Source organism: Astyanax mexicanus, chromosome 3, assembly GCF_023375975.1.
Source record: "Astyanax mexicanus isolate ESR-SI-001 chromosome 3, AstMex3_surface, whole genome shotgun sequence".
Classification (NCBI taxonomy): domain Eukaryota; kingdom Metazoa; phylum Chordata; class Actinopteri; order Characiformes; family Acestrorhamphidae; genus Astyanax; species Astyanax mexicanus.
The window spans coordinates 64,399,394-64,418,619 of NC_064410.1; the positions used below are offsets into that span (position 1 = coordinate 64,399,394).

Consider the following 19,226-nt stretch of genomic DNA (forward strand, 5'->3'; position numbering starts at 1 on the left):
CGTACCTTTGGACTTGCTTGAACTCTGATGGGAGATAACATCGCTGAAACTTGATGTCTGCCAGGTTCTTCAAGTCCAGGAGCCAGGACTCCCACCGTGGTCTCAGATCGTCTGGCAGCGGATCATCCCATCCGACCTTGTCACGGCACATTTGCTGCAGTATTTGCTTCCCGATCAGAATAAAGGGAGCGACAAAGCCTAAGGGGTCGAAGATGGAGGCTACAGTCGACAACACTCCTCTTCTAGAGAGTGGGCATTTGTCCACCACCACTCGGAAGCTGAAGTGGTCTGACGTGACGCACCATTTAACGCCTAGCGCTCTCTCCATCTGGAGCTCACCCAGAGCCAGGTCTTGACTTCTTGACGCATCTGCACACTCTTCTTTTGGGAGAGATGCAAGCACCTCTTGGCAATTAGAAACGAACTTGTGGATGCGCAACCTTCCAGAGCTGCAGAGCTGTCTGGCTTCAGCAACCAACCTTATGGCTTCTTCCGACGTTAAGACACTTATCAGGCCATCGTCAACGTAAAAGTTTCTTTCGATGAAGTGGATTGTTGCTTCACTAAATCGACCTCGTCCTTGTGTGGCGACGTGTTTGAGACCGAATAGGTGCACCTTCATTCGGTAAACTGATGGTTCTGACTCGATGTCCCCGTTGTCCCACCAAAGGAACCTGAGGTAGTCCTGATCTTCTGCTCTGACCCGAAACTGGTGAAACATGCGCTCAATGTCGCACATCACGGCTACTGGGCCCTTCCTGAATCGACAGAGGACTCCTACTAAAGAATTTGTCAACTCCGGTCCAGTGAGTAGATAGTCATTGAGTGACACTCCTTCGAACTTGGCTGAACAGTCAAACACCATGCGGATCTTCTCTGGTTTCTGATGGTGGTAGACTCTGTGGTGTGGAATGTACCAGCAAGGGTCCCGTTAGATAGATAGATAGATAGATAGATAGACAGACAGACAGACAGACAGATAGATACTTTATTGATCCCGAAGGAAATTTAGCAGCCAGTAGCAATTACACAACACAGTAGAAACAAAAACAATACACAGTAGAAACAAACAATAAGTGTAGTATAATACACTTATTGAGGGATAAAATTCTAAATTGAGACTTAAAAAAATATATACATAAATATATAAATACAAAAAACTATGGAAAGTGTGGAAGTAAACAGTCGTAGATATGAGGTAGTGCAGTAAAAGAATAAACTAAGTATAGCAGGTATTAGTAGATATGACTATTAAACATAAACATAAACATGTGCAAGTATTATATTTAAGTTAGGTGCGTAGTGTAGTGTCCAGGGGTGCAAAAGTACAGGATGTACAGTAAAGTGTCCCGGAGTGCAAATGTACAGGATGTACAGTAAAGTGTCCAGGAGTGCAAGTGTACAGGATGTACAGTAGAGTGTCCAGGAGTGCAAGTGTACAGGATGTACAGTAAAGTGTCCAGGAGTGCAAGTGTACAGGATGTACAGTAAAGTGACAAGTGTCCAGGAGTGCAAATAAACAGTATATACAGTAAAGAGGCAAAAGAGTCTCAGGGTGTAGATGTGTAGGGTGCTTTCCAGTACAGATAAAAAAAAAGGCTGTGATTAAGAAAGCACATATGAGCCTTGTTTCTCATCTCTCTTCTCTCTTCCGGCTCCACTGGGAGGAGTTGAAGAGTCTGATGGCTCTCGGGACGAACGATCTTCTCAGTCTGTCCGTAGAGCAGCTCTGTGACAAGAACCTGCCACTGAAACTGCTCCTATGATCCATGATGATGGAATGTAATGGGTGACCATCATCATCCATGATGGAGAGTAGTTTGTGCAGTGTCCTCCTCTCAAGTGTTCACTTTCTGGAACCTTCTCAGCATCTCCACAGGATATGATGTCCTTCATGAATGCAACATAGTCCTCGTGATATTTCTTGTCTTTCTCAAATCTCCTTTTCAGACACCGGAGGCGATGATTTGCACACTTGAGGTTGTTAGGCAGATGCGGCCTATCTTCCTTAAATGGCAATGGCATTTTGCGCGCTCCTTTTCTTTGTGTCTTTATGCCCTCCTCCATTTTCGTGATGAAGAGAAGGTCATCTTGAGAGAAATGAGCGTCTTCTACATTCCTCTCGCTGAAATCCAATTCAAGCACTTTCAGCACATCTGTCGGAACAATGACCTCCTTGACTTGAGTTCTGCATATGTACTGAACTTGACTTGTTAGGTCACTATCTGACTGTACCTCTGGTGTGACTTGTTTCACAATGATTCTGTGGCTGCTTCCAATAGCATCTCCATAGTCGACACAGGGATTAACACATCCAACTATGCTCCAGCCAAGATCGGTCCTTACTGCGAAGGGCTCATCATCTTTGCCTGATACAATTTCCCTTGGCAACAGGGCTTGAGAACAATTGTACCCTATGAGCAGACCGATCTCACAGTCTATCAGAGGAGCGATCTCTTCAGCGAGGTGCTCTAGGTGAGACCATGCTCTTGCTGTCTTGGGTGTGGGAATGTGACTCAGACTAGCAGGGATGAAGTCTCGCGAATAAGTCACAGGAAGTGGGATTTTCTTGGAGGAGTAAAACCCTCTGACCTGCAACCCAGCTAACTTGTGACTTGGTATTACAGTCTGTTTAGACGCTAAAGTGGAAAGCCTTAATTGCACTGGATCCATCTGTGTATCAAGAGCCTCTGCCCTTTCATGTAAGATGAAGGTGCTATCGCTCTGACTGTCCAGCAGAGCGTATATCAGAACTTCGGCATCTGGGTTTCTTGTCGTTGACAGCCAAACTGGCACTATTGTGGATGCATATGTGCTATTCCCATTGTGCATGACTTGGTTAGACATAGCTATGCTTGTTACTTCAATAGTTGTAGATTCTGTGTCACTATGTTTCGGCTCTTTAGACATTTCCTTTCCCTTTGAGGGTTTTCCACTCTCCCTTTGTCTATCAGCTTGGACCCCTTCATCCGCCTTAGCACGGTCTTCATGCAAGCATGTGGGATGCCTTCCATTGCACGTGTTGCAAACACTTCTCCTTTCGCAGCTCTTTGAGTGGTGTCCTGGCCTTAGACATGCAAAACACAATTTCTTTGTCTGCACATACTTAACTCGCTCCTTGACAGGCCTCTCCTTGAACTTCCGACATGTCTGAATGCAATGGTTTGTCTTCTCACAAAACATGCATCCCTTAGCATCGCCTCTTTGTCCTTCAACGTCTGTCTTCTCTTCAGATGCACTTGCTAGCACCCTTGCACCAACATTGCGGATTTTAGATGGCTTTGCCCTTTCAGCATCACGGCTCTTCAGAGCATGAAGTGAAGTCATCGGATTGCAAACTATCTTGGCTTCTCTAGATACAAAATCAACAAAGGTGTGGAAACTAGGAAAGTCTTGTGTTTCTTCTACGAAGTCCATTACCTTTCTGTTCCACCTGGCCGTGAGCCAGTCAAGGACCTTGCTGAGAATTCTTTGATTTTCACTGCAGTCGTTTAGGATCTCAAGACCTTTAATATGACCCATGGCAGCTTGACAGCCTTGCAGGAAGTCTGCAAATTCCCTCAGCTCGATGCTGTCTTTGGGTCCAATCTTTGTCCATGAATTCAGCTTGTCGCGGAAAGCTTTAGCGACCACAAAGGAGTTGCCGTATCACTCTTCTAATATGTCCCATGCTGAATCATAGGCTTTCTCAGTGCCCACCAGGAAATAACCCTCAATCGCCTTCTTTGCAGCTCCTGTGACATACTTGCGGAGGTAGTAAATTTTTCATTTATGGGAATGTTCTTTCGGCCTATAAGGGTTAGGAAAGACATTTTCCAGTCCTTGTATCTTATCGGGTCTCCGCTAAAGATCGGCGGCTCTGGCACTGGAAGGCGGCTTGTGTTTATGGACTCTGCTATCGCTTCAGCAAGCATTGTTGTGTTATTCTCGTGAGAAGTGGTACGAGCAACTTGAGAAGTAGGCCTTGGAGCTTCATAATTCATGGTGGGGAGTCTACTGGCAGGCTGTGAAGGCATACTGTACCTTGGAAGGGCATCAGCTTTAAGTGGAAGATCTGACATGTTATGGTTATGAAGAAGATCTGATATTTCTTCATCTGAGCCTACGTCTCGTTCGTAGACTCGCAGTCTTGCCTTTGCAGCATTCATTCTTTTAGTTGCTTCCAAACGCTTTAACTGTCTGCGCTTCTCTTCTAGTAACTTCTGTCTTTGAGCATTTTCTGCTTCTTGCTGCGCTAACTGCCTCCTGTTCTCAGCCTCAAGCCTTTCAAGCTCCTTTTCTTCCTGTTCCATTTCTGCTAGAACCTTAGGTAGCTTTAGTTGCAGCAAACTCCGCTTCTGCCTCCTGCATCTTTGTGGAGGACACACTTGAGGGTTTTGAAACACGTCCAGAGATAGGGTGGCTCAACATGGACACTTCGTCTTTTTTACATGAAAAAACTGAGCCAGTGTTACCCCATGGTGCTTGTACAGTGGATAAATGCTTATCTGCATCTTCAGCCTGTAGAACCTGTAGTTGTTCAATGAGGTGTTTTGATACAGCATCACAGGTGTCTACCCGACGTTGGGTGTCTGCGTCCGGGACACTGTGTTTGCGAACATCCTCATAGCGTTCCTTTACGTCTATATCAGCAACGTGAATTTGAATTTGGTGTTCACGTAGAACGTCGTTTGAGTTGGGTAAGGTGAGTGCCCTTTTAGCCTCTTTGGCGAGAGCTTTCCATTTCTCGTATGTTTTGTCAAAATTGCGTTGTAGTTTTTTTAATTTTTCATTGTGCAGCTCCTGACCCTTTTCAGTAAGTTTCCTTTTTCTCTTGTCTTCAGTAACACCAGGTTCTGTATTCACTCCAGTTTCCTTTGCAGGACTTTTTTCTAAAGGTTCATCACTAACAGACTCCTCCTCTTCATGAGTGACTTCCGGGTATTGCATTTTGATTGCAATGTCTTTATCAACTATTTTAGTATATTAAGAATTTTAGTATTTTAGTAACTTAAGAAACCGAGTTTAATAAGTACCCTTAAGTAGCCTTAAATAGCAGTAATTAGCTTAGCTTGTACATTAAATCAGTTACACTCGTTATCCTATAGTATAACGTTATCCTATGCTAGATGAATATTAAATGAGAGCACCCTTTAAAAACTTAAAATCACTGAAAATAAGCAAATACCACAGTACTCCTTCAAACTAATATTTCTCAGAACAACTTAATGGTGCTTAACGCTGAACCTATAAACATTCAAATATCACAGCAACAGATATGTAGAAAATTAGAAATGTTATCACAGTAACCCTTAGTTACACTTAAAACAAGCAAGCAATCCTTAATTAAATATGCAAATCCTTATCTTGTGACGAATGCGATCAGTCTGACTGAATCCTCAAACTCAAAGAGTAGTTGAGGCAGGTGTAGAGGCTACTCCAATGTTCACCATTAACTTGGCACAAACGTGCTTCTCGTTGGCATAATCACAACTTTCTTGGGTTACCGGCAGGTTGCATACTGTCCTTTGACAAGTGGCTCCCCCGAAACCCCGATCATCTTCACAGCTCCGACGACGAGAGACGGTTGCGTGCGCTGGCTCCTTGCTGGCTGCTGGTCACGCTCTCCCCTCGTGTCGCAGTGGCTGAGTTCTCACTGTAACTTCCTCTCAAGTCGAAATCACGAATCAAATGGTTCTTTACATTACGGGCTTTAATCACACAAAGAGCATGATAACATGCCGTGAGAACTGTTGACATACAGACAAAAAAAAGAAATAAATAAATGCAAATTATTTCCACGTAAAGACATCAAAGGAACAACGCGACCATACTTTTACATGACTCAGCAGAATTTGTCACGTTACATCTTTACAGTCTTACAAACATAACAGTAACAAGAACACAGATGTACCTCATAGGCCGCTTTCCCTTGAGAGAAAATTAGAAATCTTCAGTCCTTCAATGCACTATGCACTTTATCCAGACTCCTTTAATCATTGCTGATCTCAAACAGAGAATTCAGCGAGGTGTCTGCCTGCTAGCTTGGTCCTGAGTGTCACGTAGCGACTCTCAAAAGTAACACCCCAGCAACCTGCAGCAGCAAACTTTGGTTCCTCCCTTAATGAAGACTTATTCCCCCATATCAAAACAAACAATATACATGAAATATATGAAATTATGCTTTACTATTAAACTATTGTGACTATAAATGTATATATTTATGAACTCTATATTTTTAACCTAATATTTATTAATCTGTTATTTATTTACTTCGATGGCAATTACATAGGGGGCAAATACTTTTTCACAGCACTGTATATGTAACTGTATACATATATGTATATATTGTTGTTGACCATTATTAGTTATTAAAAATTAATTTGGAATCATGTTTGTGTTCATTTTATTATTGATTTCTGTAAAGCTGCTTCGTAACATTAGCAGTTATGAAATGTACATAAAAATGTGATTTGATTTTGATTTAAATAAATACATATTTTACGATATGACACTGGATGTAAGCAACTACATCCGTAATTTGTAAATGTAAAATTAAACGGGACAACAAATATTTATTTATTTATTTATTTATGTATTGGATGATTTATTTGCAGTCGAGGAGTAGAGTGCAGGAGTAGTGTGTAAATAGTATGAAGCTGGTGTGGTCTTCATCTGCTTATTAATGCATCGAAAACCAAAAACATTAACACAAAATTAGATTAAACGAGAGCTGGGGTACTTTTTGTGTACAATGCATGTTTTAAAAGTGCTTCACCTTATGCAATGGTTCAATTGCATATTCTTACCATTTCCTTTTTCTAAATAGGCCTAATGGGATTACTTTATTTTACTCTGCATGACACAAAATGTGGAAGCCTTCAAATTATAATTCAGGACAATTATTTTATTGGTAGAACACACATTTTCAAAAACATTTAAGGGGGGGGGGGGGGGGATTCACTAGTCTACTTAGTAGTCCACTCAGTGGCCCACTCAGTGTCTCACTAGTCCACTCTATAGTTCCCTCATTATCCCACTAGTTTACTCATTAGTCCACTTGATAGTCCACTCATTATTCCACTAGTCCACTCAGTAGCCCTCTATACCACTCGGTAGCCCTCTATTCCACTCAGTAGCCCACTAGTCCACTCGTTTGCCCTCTAGTCCACTCGTTTGCCCTCTAGTCCACTCAGTAGCCCTCTATTCCACTCAGTAGCCCACTAGTCCACTCGGTAGTCCATTGGTCTACTCAGTAGTCCACTAGTTCACTAAAAAGTCCTGTAGTCCATTCGATAGTCCACTCATTATCCCACTAGTCCATTTAGAAGTTGTTCTAGTCCTGTTGATCAATTGTTGATTCTGTTGTATGGAAGTGCTACACTGTAAAAAGTGAAGCATGGAGCTGTTCATTCAAGCTAATAAATATGATTGAACACATAGTACAATTATTGACTTTATTGTGAAACTCAACCTTTTTGAATTTTGATGTGTCAATTTTGATTCAGACTAAATTAATTACAATTCTGAAGGAAATAAACCAAATGTTTTGGTTCCACTGAAATCATACTCGAAGAAAAGAGATAAGGATGTAATATTTTTAATTTGAATCAAACATGAATTGCGCATGCGCACTGTGGAGCACGGGAGAAGTTGTAGAGAAGTGCTTCAGAGCACTGAGGGAGAGAGGGAGAAAGTGCCTGAACGCGCTCGCGAGAGAGAGAATGAGAGAGGGAGAAAGTGCCTGAACGCGCTCGCGAGAGAGAGAATGAGAGAGGGAGAAAGTGCCTGAACGCGCTCGCGAGATAGCAACGCATGCTTATGGTATTGTGGCGTCGGGACTGCAGGGGGGGCGCAAGGAATTATGGGAGCTCACCCTGTTGGGGGAAGTGGGTGTTTTTCTGCGTGTTTATGTTACTGTTTATCCCAGAGTTTCATGTCATGTTTTATTATCACTGGGTCTAGTATTATTCATGTAGTTATCAGTTATGTGGTTGTTTTGTGTAAGTGCCTCACCCTTTGTGTGTTTTCTGTGTGTGGGAGTGGGGTTAGCTGCGTTGGAGCTGTAGGTAGTTTTACTTTCAAAAGTGGAATCCCATGTAAATCCAGCTCTTAGTGTCCTTCTCAGAGCAAAATAAAAAGAGCAAGAGAGCACTGAAACGAATCTCGCTGATAATCCGTCCTCTTCCACGCCACAGTAACTTCTGGAACTTCTGAATATGCTGCCATGTTTTTTTTTTTTTAAGTTCGGTTCAATTTAAATGTATTAGTTTGGTTCCGAAACTGAAATGTAAAGAATTTAACTTGGATCAAGGTGAATAATTAATATTGGGTCGAGTGAAGTAATAGGGTTTATGTCAAAATAAAATAATAAGGTTGTAACAATTGACTTTATTTAGATTGAGTGAAGTCAAATAGTTTAGATGCAACAAATGGACATCAATTTTTTTAATTTGAGCAGGGCTACACTTTTTACAGTGTATTTAAGGCCCAATATTGTGGCTTTGGAATATAAACTGAATCTTTTTGTTTAAGCAATAAAAGATACTATTATTAAAAAAAAGAAGTTCACTAGTCCACTCGGTAGTCCATTAGTTTATGTAAGCTTAATACATAAGCATATTGTACACAGGTTCATTTATTTACAAACATTGAGATCTGAGATGTGATTGTGTAGCACAGCCAGAAGAAAAAAAAAACTCCTTTAAAGAAGTTTACAAAATGGTGTCTGGGGTAAACAATGAGCTCTTAAAGCTATATTGTGATATTTGGTGTTCAAGCAATGCAAGAGAATTGTGAGCATTCTGATAACCAATACGTTTCAATGCAAATTAATAGATTTATGCTGATTATGTTGAATTAGCAAGGCGTTAAACTGTCCCAGTATCAACAGCCATTATTTCACCGTGAACTGGCCTGACTGATAGTTTGGCACGTGGTAGTCCTTTCTATTTTTAGCTTACAAAATAGTAATAATAATAATATTGAACTCAGGCCAGTATACAAAAATACCTCTGATAGAAAAGTTATACTTTTGGTAATACCTTTTTTATTATCGTGAGCATGTGCAGTGTAATGAATCTAGCTTGTTTCTAATTGGAGAAAATAAAGTTGTTACAAACGTCCCATGTTACAACGATCCCTGGTCTTCCTTAAGTTTTTACACAATTATATATTTTGGCATTGTGTTAGGTGTACCTTGTGAGTACCTTGTAAATACCCCGAAACATACAGACTGTCACTTTCATGAATTCAATTTACGAATTGAAGTAGAACAAACACCTTTTTCAGATTTAGAAAACAGCTTTATTAACCCTTTCATGCAAAGAGGTCACTACAGTGTACAGCTGTTTAAAGTGTTTTTTTCTCTGTATATGCATCATCCTTTACCAAAAAATTCTATTGGTTGGTCATTGTGCCGACAGACAGGGAGAAACACCAAACACCTTGGCTATTTCTGTTTCTCTTTTAATTAAAAAAATATATATAATTACATCAAATAACATCTAAGGTGACATGTTATGTAAAGAGTTTCATTTTTTTTATTTTGAACTGCTTGAATTTTGCACCAGGAGTAAAGGAATAAAGTTATCCAAAAGCAGTGTGTAAGACTGGTGGAGGGAAAACATACCAAGATGCATGAAAACTGTGATTAAAACTCTGGATTTTTAACCAAATATTGATTTCTGAACTCTTCATTTGTTATTACCGCAATTTCTCATTTTCTGCAAATAAATACTTTAAATTACTTTTTTTTTTTTTTTTTTGAATTTGGGAGAAACGTTGTCAGCATTAAATATTTATTTATCGAATAAAGATAGAATATATATTTTTTTCAAACCTTGTTTTACATCCCTAAGGATGTATAAAACACTTAGTAAAAAAATCCTGACTGAGTTTATTATAATTTATGCATGAGAGGGTTAATATTGAAATATACATTTAGAAAGAACACAATGCGGTTCTTAGCGGTATTTCTCGGTCAGGGCCAGACTGTCCTGTGAGAGAAACTTCTCCATTGCCACGTGCACTTCTGGGGTAAAATGGTCCGGAAACAAAATAGCGAACACCACAAGGATGTTGTGTGAGAGTATCTAAAATAAACACACAAACAACGACTTAATGAACGGTCAAACAAATAATAAACAAACAAGCAGACCTGCAGTGTATTCCATATAATTCAAATGATCAAATGTTACATAACACTAAAGTAAAAAAAAAAAACGTGATGCAACATAACATTTAAAAAAATACACTGTACAAAAATGTGTAAGTAGGCAATACATATATTCCATAAGTTTCAACCTATTTTATTTAAATTAACCGTATTGTTTGATATTTTTTCTGCTTGCTTTAATTAGTTAAATAAACATATAATAAAATATTCACCCTGCTTGTTGGATTTTTTTTAGGCGGTAAAATTGCTAAAAAATTAAGAAAACAAAGGAATTCACCTTGAAATTACCGGGATCCACGCGCAGTATGAAGGCATGTAGTTCGCTCATGTTAAGTAAGCCAACATTCAGGTCATCCATCAGCTCCACCGCGCGGAGGACGCCTTGCATCACCGCCAGCCCATGCTTCCTCACCTGGCTGAACCTGCGCTAAGGTCCTTCCAGTGCGAGAAGTAAATCTTTGTATATATATATATATATATATATATATTCCGTTTGCATTCTACTTTGTCCAAACAAGATCAAATATTTAAAGCGTTATTATGATCAAAAATATAATAAAACCACAATGAAAGCACACACTAAAAACAGAGTTAAGATAAAAGTACTTTCTTGTACTCAAAGTTACACTTTTCATACTCTAAAGGTATGATTTTGGTCTTTACTGGGCCAGATGAGTTTCCTCTGAAGTGCAAAGTCTTTTCTAACAGCAGGAAGCACAGATTTATACCATTTAACCAGCCAAAAGGTTTTTTAATTAATTAGTCAGTCAATTTTGGATCATCAAATTCTTGACACACATTTAGTTGATGATAATGTTTAAAATATTTATAATATTTACTGATACAAAAAGACTTTGAAAGGTACTATTTTGTACCTCAATATAAGTTATAGCTCTAGCTGTACAACATTTGTACTCTTAAGTACAAATCTGTATAGATAATTTATGTGAATTAATGATTTAAAGAAAGGACTACTAAAGTAAGCTTGTTTTGTTTACTGCATCCCATTAGGAGTCTTAACTTCATATTGATGTCATTGTTTATTTAGATTTTTTTTAGTGGTACCCCAATAATTTAGAATTTTTGGCAATTAAAACTACTGCAATTTGCAAATGTAGAGTGAAAACAACTTAGTGTAATAATTGCAATAAACTTAAACAAGTAAGATAGACCGGTTGTGCAATAGTTACTTTAACTTAAAAAGTTACATTTTAGCAACACAACATTTTAAATGTGTCAAGTGCTTGTGGTTTGAAAGATGAACGTATTATAAATTACTAAAAAGGCTAAGTTTTGGAAACCTAATTTCATTGGGGGCAACAAATTACCTCTAATGCTTTGAGGAGACTTAACTTATTAGGGTTTACTGTATATACCAAAGTAAGTGTTTTAATACAGTAAGTCAGGTAAACTTAATGTATTACCATCTGAAATGATGATCATCACTGTGATATAAATCTCCTTCATATGTGTGGTAATCTGTCCAAATAACTAATGTCTGGTTTTGTAATAATTTATACTCATCAGAAAATAGTGTTTTTTTTTTTTTTAACTATTTAGTTGGTAGTTTGGACAGTTGTGTAACAAATGCATTGTCCTTTTGAAACAGTGCACTGGAGTATTTAGGGCTACTTGTTGCATAACATTTAGGTGTCAGAGTTCCTTTTATTATAAATAAATATATATATATAGGTGATATGGCGCCATATTCCACCCCAAACCATGAGATTGGTCCTACTGGCCCTTCCGCACCAGTGTTTACTTTCTCTATACATTTACATTTACTTTCTCTGTATGTTAAATAACTATGTTTACATTATTTAATTGTTCATTTATAAGTTATAAACTGCAAAAAACACACACTGAAGTAAGTTACCATACTAGCACTCACTATATTCATAGCAGTACACAAAATAATAAATAAATATTAATGAAAAACATTTATTTAACCACAACTGGTTCTAACAGAAGACATAAACACCCCTCCTTTTTTTTTACTAAAAGAACAGGTTGTTCTTAAATGGGGCTCTAAAATAGTGGTAACACATGCTGACAAGCCCCCAAATGCTTAACCTCAGCTGGTAATTGTTCAAAACTATCTAAAACATCCAGCTAACTTCATTAAAACATCTAGCTAACCTCACAAAATAAACTCTCTCTGTGATCATTTGAACACTTCATTGTCACAATACTTTGAAATCATGAAATATTACAGTACTTAATAATGCCTTTAGAAAACAGATATATTCGCATAACATAATTTCCGTATTTTTATAACAAATAACCGTTTTAGTTAACTAACGTAAAATTGTCATCGAAATGTAGGAAATGTAAGAAAATATCAATATTGAATTGTATCATGATTTTTTGTGCTGCAACACTGTAACAATATACAAACAATATAGACACCCAACATACTGTAGATATTCATTTTTAGTAGTTAAGATATAATAAAGATTGGTGTTCATTGGTGGTTCATTTAGTGTTGTGGTGTAAACTAGACCACAGATAGAGTTGTTTTATAATTGCATAAAAAGTAAACTTTTTTATATATAATCAGATAATAGTGCGTTTTTATACCATGACAGCTTTGCAATATACTTACAGCATCAGAATAGGATTTGTATCTTAATATAAATCATATTACCAAGTTCGTGCCAATACATACCCCTAGCAAAACAGATAGTTCATGTATTCAGATAATTCCTATATTTAAAAGAAAACGTGACCGTTTTGATAAAAAAGTCTGCTCTTTTCATTTCACTATGTTTAGTATAAAACAATACAGGGGTTATCCAGTAAAATATATAGTTAATATATATATATTATATTTTATAATATTATATATTAATAACAACGTTTACCTGTTGTTTAAGGTATATTTGGAAAAACATTTTTTAAAGGACCTTGGTTACAAAACTAAGCATACGTTTTACACTAAATTACTTTTGTTATGCTAATCCATCACAGTCAAATACAGTTTGTAACTGCAGGAAATAAATACATCTAAAAACACTACCACTACATTTTTTGTGCATATTTGTAGCAATGTAATAAAAAGGTATGTCCTGATTTCTGGTCTTCGTTAAATATTTACTAATGTTTCTGATTGTGTTTAAATAGAGATACGTACTTGATTGCACTTTAATTTTAGTTGTAAGTAACTGGGATTTTAACACAACACCATATATTTGGGTTTTTTTTTCACTCCCACCTCTCTGATTCTATTTAAAAGTTCAGGCCAGTGTTTAGTATCTGCTGAGAACACGCGCATCTTGATGCTCCACCTTTGGGCGTAATCTAGATTGGCCTAAACCGAATTTCTCGGACTGTAATCTTTAAAGACTGCGCAGTTTGCACATGTATGGAAAGACAAGCTTGTACTTTTTACTAAAGGTTAAGTAAAAAAGTTTATTTATTAGTAAATCTGATAAAAAATAATGATTTAATATATAATTCAATTTTAGATTATTCTTTAAAAAATGGGAATACTAGTATGGCTTAAGAAACATGGATCCCACCTTTTCGACCTTAAATGATGCTTAAGTATTATTATTGTTAATACATATTGGCCAATGCTCTCTGAATTGTATATTCAAGAATAAACAATTTAGAATAATAAAAATACTGTATGGCTAAAATTAAAAAGACCCGATTTGTTTGTTTGTTCTTACTTTATTATTTAATCGTGGCTTTAAAATAAGAGTGGAGAACCAGACTAGCACATTTAAATTTATCTGATTTACCCTTAAGAACACCGATTAATTACACTATTTTTACCTTTTTTGTTTAATTCAAAATGTAATTTAAAAATGGTCATCTAGCGCCCCCTTGTGAGTGAGCATAAAAAATATGGGCAACATTATGTAACTAATTCAAATGCACCCTTTATTATTTACAACATTCTTGCGCATTAGAATTTAGTAAGTTTTAAAAATAATAATAATGCAAATAATAAACGCTATTTATTCAGTACCTTTCATACATAAAGTTGCAGCTCAAGTGGTTTACATGTGGAGGAAAAAAAGGAAGCGATGTCACACAACAAGCAAGCAAGACATAAAAAAATAACATTAATAAAATACAATACTCAGAAACAGATGAATGAAAACTATGATAGAATAGAAATACAATCAAAACCAGACAGATAAAAATAAGATCTAATTAAAAGCTCGGAAAAAATAAAAATAAGATAATAGAGTAAAAATAAAATCAGAACCAAATAATAAAACAGCTATAATAAATAAATAATAAGAAGGGTCTAAATAAATGCTAGAAAAATAAGAATAAGGTCTAATTAAAAGCTAATGTAAAAATATATAGTTTTTAGCTTTTTCTTAAAAATAGTAATAGAGGTTGCTTGATAAATATTTATCGGTAATGTGTTCCAGATTTTTGGTGCTTAAAAACACTCTTTTCTCTTTTTAAGTTTTAACACGGGGGCTTTGAAGGAGTCGATCATGGCATCCACTGATCGACTCCTTCAGATCCCCCGTATTAAAACTTGATTCTAAAAGAAACAGGTAGTCAGTGGAGGGAAGCTAAAATTGTTTTTATATGGTCGTGTTTTTAGTACGATATTCTCACGGCTGCATTGCACCAGTTGTAATGTATTAACTAGTGTCATCACATTATTTAACCATTTAACTATATATATATATATATATTTCTTTACTGTAATTACTCTTAATTGTGACTTTTATTGTAAAGTGTTCCCAATTTAGGATAACAGCTCTTAAGCTTTTTAAGAAATATTGTATGTATATAAATATAGCATTAAGTCTCAGTGGTCTCTATATAATTTTCCTTTCAATGGAAAATCTTCATTCAAAATACTGTGAATTACTTTATCCTGCAAATATGCAGTATGTTTGTAGGTTGAGAGATAAAATTGAAATTTATCATCAGATAAACTCAAAATACAGTATCAGTTACACATTTAGATTCACTACTTTATATTCATTTATATATTTTTTAGATTTATCACAAAAAAATATTTTCACATTAATGTTAATAGATTAAAATTCAAGACATCTGTGTTGTTTATTTTTTTTTAAACCAGAATTTGTTTTAAATTGTAGATTCTTGGTATTATTCATGAAATAGAGCCTGGAATTTGTCCAAGCAGTGTATGACAGTATGTATGTATCTGTAAAGACAGCCAAGGTTTACTACTTAGTAAGTTGTGGGAATGAGTTAATAAAGTAAATTCCATGATTTAGTCACATGTTAAATGAGAGCTTGTTCACACACCTTACAAATTTGTGGTCAGTAGTTAATTATCTCATTCCCACATTTTTCTATGGAAAACAAGATGGTGGGAAATACAGACAGTCCAGACAGAAACATGGGCCTGGGTAAAAATTACGATCTTATTTTATTTTATTTTTTAAACTAATTTATTTACTTAATGTAAAATGCTACAATTTTGTTTTTGAAGTAATTGGGTCTTGGCAAGGATAGAATTTAAATAATAAAATGGGGATATCGTTGCTGTTTAATGAAAAACAAGTATATATATTTTTGACGATTTTTAGTTTTCTACATAATTTGAACACAATGATGAATGGACCAATAGAAATTCTCCAAAAATACCTATAATAAACACTTTTTTTACATTGATTTCCATTGAAGGATTAGAAGGTTTATTTCTCTCCTGTAATGTTGCTGTTTTAAAGATGCATGTTTTTCATTGGACAGCCTTGATATGTTCTGAGTCATGGCAGTTACTGAAAATAATATTGATATTTTAACTATTTTAATATTGACTATTGAGAATTTAATTTAGTCTTTTTAATGTTCTCTGTAGATTCCATTTGTAACTGATCCAGGAACGGTTCTGCATCCTCCACTAAAGCCCAGTAAGGTGTTCAGATGATGTTCTGAAGAAAAATCCTCATATGATCAGAGTATCTATAGGACAATACACTCTAAAAAACAGAGGTACTTTTTTGTACTCACAGGTACATTCTTTATAATTGTACCCTCAGTGATACAATACTGGTCTTTACAGGGTCAGATTTGTTCTCTTTGAAGTACAAAGTCTTTCCTAAGAGCAATAAATACAGATTTGTACCATTTAACCTGACAAATGGTACATTCAGTATTCTGTATCACTGTACTAATAAACAATATATATTTTAATTGCACATTTTTCATTTGAAAGCCAGCAACATTTTCAATCATCAAGTTTTTGCACCATATTTAGTTGATGATAATAATTACAGTCTTTATAATCTTTACTGGCACAAAAATATGGGCACAAAAAGGGACTTTTACTGAAAGGTACTTTTTTGTACCTCAATAAAAGGTACAGCCCCAGCGACAAGCTTTATACCCTTTTAAGTACAAATCTGTACTTACTTTTCTTAGTGTGTATGAAGAGCACAGTACTGCTGGACTCAACAGGTAGATGATCTGTACTGATTGATGATTGATTGACGGTCGGCAGGTTTGGATTTTAAAAAGCAGGGCTCGTCCGGGATTTGAACCCGGGACCTCTCGCACCCTAAGCGAGAATCATACCCCTAGACCAACGAGCCAGATGTATAAGGGACGTTTTCAAGTCTCCTACAGAAGCATTCCAGAACTGCCACGTCTCAGAGTAAAGATTCTTCAGTCTTATCCTTGATATTTGCAGTTTGAGCGCCACCTATCGGCGACTCCCTATTTCTCTAATTTCAGTTAAATATCTTGTTTTAGAAAAAATAGACAATTTAAAGTAAAGCACTACATGCAATCTAAACAATAAATATAAATAAATGTATAAACAGATTAAATAAATAAACAGATAAGTAGATAAACGCCCCACCCTGAAAAAAAAAACAATATACTGTAATGTTCTAATGAAGAAGCTGCTGAGCTCACATCCTGTAGACTCTGATCAGCAGAGCATTAGATAAATATTTTATAGAAATAGTAATTCACTAACTGTATACATCGATTAGCACTACTTAAGACATTAACCCTACTGTCAACCAAAGGGCGTAAGATGATGAGGTGGTGAACTGAATTACTGAAATAAAGTATCTTTTCAATTATATTCTTATTTTTTTGATACTGCTGGACTCTGCATCTTTTTCAGTCATTTCTCATTTTCTGTAAATAAATGCTCTAAATGAGAATATTGTTATTTGGAATTTGGGAGAAATGTTGTCTGTAGTTTATAGAATAAAACAACAATGTTCATTTTACTCAAACATAAACCTATAAATAGCAAAATCAGAGAAACTGATTCAGAAACTGAAGAGATCTCCTATGTTTCTCCCAGAGCTGTATCCCACATCTTTCTTATTTTTGGTCATTACTTCATTATCCCATTCCCACATTTTACTGAACATAATATTGACATTTTATCATTTTTAATATTTACTACTGAGACAATATTTAACATTGTCTTTTTAATATTCTCTGTAGATTCTATCTCTAGCTGATCCAGGATCAGCTCTGCATCCTCCACTAAAGCCCAGTAAGGTGTTCAGATGATGTTGTGAAGAAAAATCCTCATATGATCAGAGTATCTACAGGACAATGTGACAGTAAACAGTACTGCTGGACTCAGCAGGTAGATGATCTGTATTGATTGATGGTAATTGATATGTGTGTGTGTGTGTGGGGGGGGGGAATCGAGAATCATACCCCTAGACCAACGAACCAGACCCACCAACCACCCATTTTTTTTTTTGCTGGAGCTCAGCAAGCTGTCCAGCATCCTGCTACTATTCTCTCAGCACTCATTACACTATTTGCTTCTGTTGCCCTCTCATCATTGTTTCAAAGATGATTGTCCATTCTTTAGCTGCAGCATCGGTTTCTGCTGTCTGCTGCATTTTCTCTTTCTGCTGCACCTTCTTCTCTTTCTGCAGATGCATCTCCTCCTCTTGCATCAGCCTCATCTCCTTCACTTTCTGCAAAATCTCCTCTAATTTCTGCAGAATCTCCTCTAGCTTCCTCTCCTTCTCTTTCTGCAACCCCATTCCCCTCTCTTTCTGCAGCATCTCCTTCTTAAACTGCATCTTTTTAGCTTCCCGCAGCTGCATGTCCTCTTTCTGCCGCAACTCGTCCTGTTTCAGAAGCATCTCCTTCTCTTTTTGCTGCATCTGCTCTGCTTTTTCCCGAATCTCCTCCTCTTTCAGCTGCAACTCCTCCTCTTTCTGACTAAACTCCGCCTTCATCTGCTTTAACTCCTTCTCTTTCCGCTGCATCTCCTCCTTCCTGCGTTTCCCTGGGATCAGTTTTTTCAACCACTTAAACTGCATTGCGAGAGTACACGCTGTACAGTGAGCACAGTAATGTCAGGCGAGCGAATGCGCGGGCCTATTTATAGCCGCGGTATAGCAGAAGAAGCCATAGTTTTGTGCCCCCGTATCCTAGCAACGCTGACAGCACTTCTGATTGGTCAAGAGAACAGCATGGCGCCGCAGCTGTGAATAGACCCGCGCGTGACGTCATACCGCTAGAACGAATGATAGGCTGTTTGTACTTCTGTTTGAGAGGCATAACTCTAGATAAAAGTAACTATCAAATATTTAGACAAATGTTACCTAACCTAGTCATGTTTGAAGATAGGGTATAATTAACCTAGCGTTAAGTAAGTTATTTTAGCCGCTGTTTAGCCGTTTATTTAGCCGTTTTTTCTGGCGCCAGCACTTAATTTAAGGTGGAACGGATTACTTAAATAAGAGGCTTGCAGAAATACGTCGATTTCACCTTCCCAAAAGTGCAACAGGCTAGTATTCACCTTGAAAGTATGATGTGTAGTTTAATATAAACATTGTAATTGGGATAGGGACGTTTTTAAATGTTAAAACCCCGAGTCTGCTGAGGTTTTACAAAAAGCAAGGCTTTACCACAGCTGAATGTTAACTCATCTTGCCTTCAGTTTTGCTTAAAATCTTTTTAAAAAATGAAGAAACCAGGTTATAGACTGACTGATAAGGTTCTGAATGAGAAATGATGGGCAGCACTGTTCCTCTTAACCAAAGAGTTCTTTGCAAGCACCTTTCCTTTCTTAATAGTGTTTATTAATTAATAAATATGATAATAAATTTTATTACCGTAGATAGCAGTA

General features: G+C 36.7%; 1 protein-coding gene and 1 non-coding gene across 2 annotated transcripts; both read right to left on the reverse strand.

Moving 5' to 3' along the window:
• Positions 1-607: 607 nt before the first annotated feature.
• On the reverse strand, positions 608-3,522 carry LOC125799285 (uncharacterized). Its single transcript, XM_049475627.1, has 2 exons — positions 1,861-3,522; positions 608-744 (listed from the first exon to the last, which is right to left on the reverse strand). The coding sequence occupies exons 1-2, from the start codon at positions 3,520-3,522 to the stop codon at positions 739-741; spliced, it is 1,668 nt and encodes a 555-aa protein (XP_049331584.1). The 3' UTR covers positions 608-738.
• Positions 3,523-16,626: 13,104 nt separating this feature from the next.
• Positions 16,627-16,698, reverse strand: trnap-agg (transfer RNA proline (anticodon AGG)). The gene has a single exon. It is a non-coding gene; the product is annotated as a tRNA-Pro (tRNA).
• Positions 16,699-19,226: the final 2,528 nt, after the last annotated feature.

Bases quoted from the DNA above. Each gene is read 5' to 3' on its own strand.
- LOC125799285 (XM_049475627.1), bottom strand. From the start codon at position 3,522: ATGGGTCATATTAAAGGTCTTGAGATCCTAAACGACTGCAGTGAAAAT.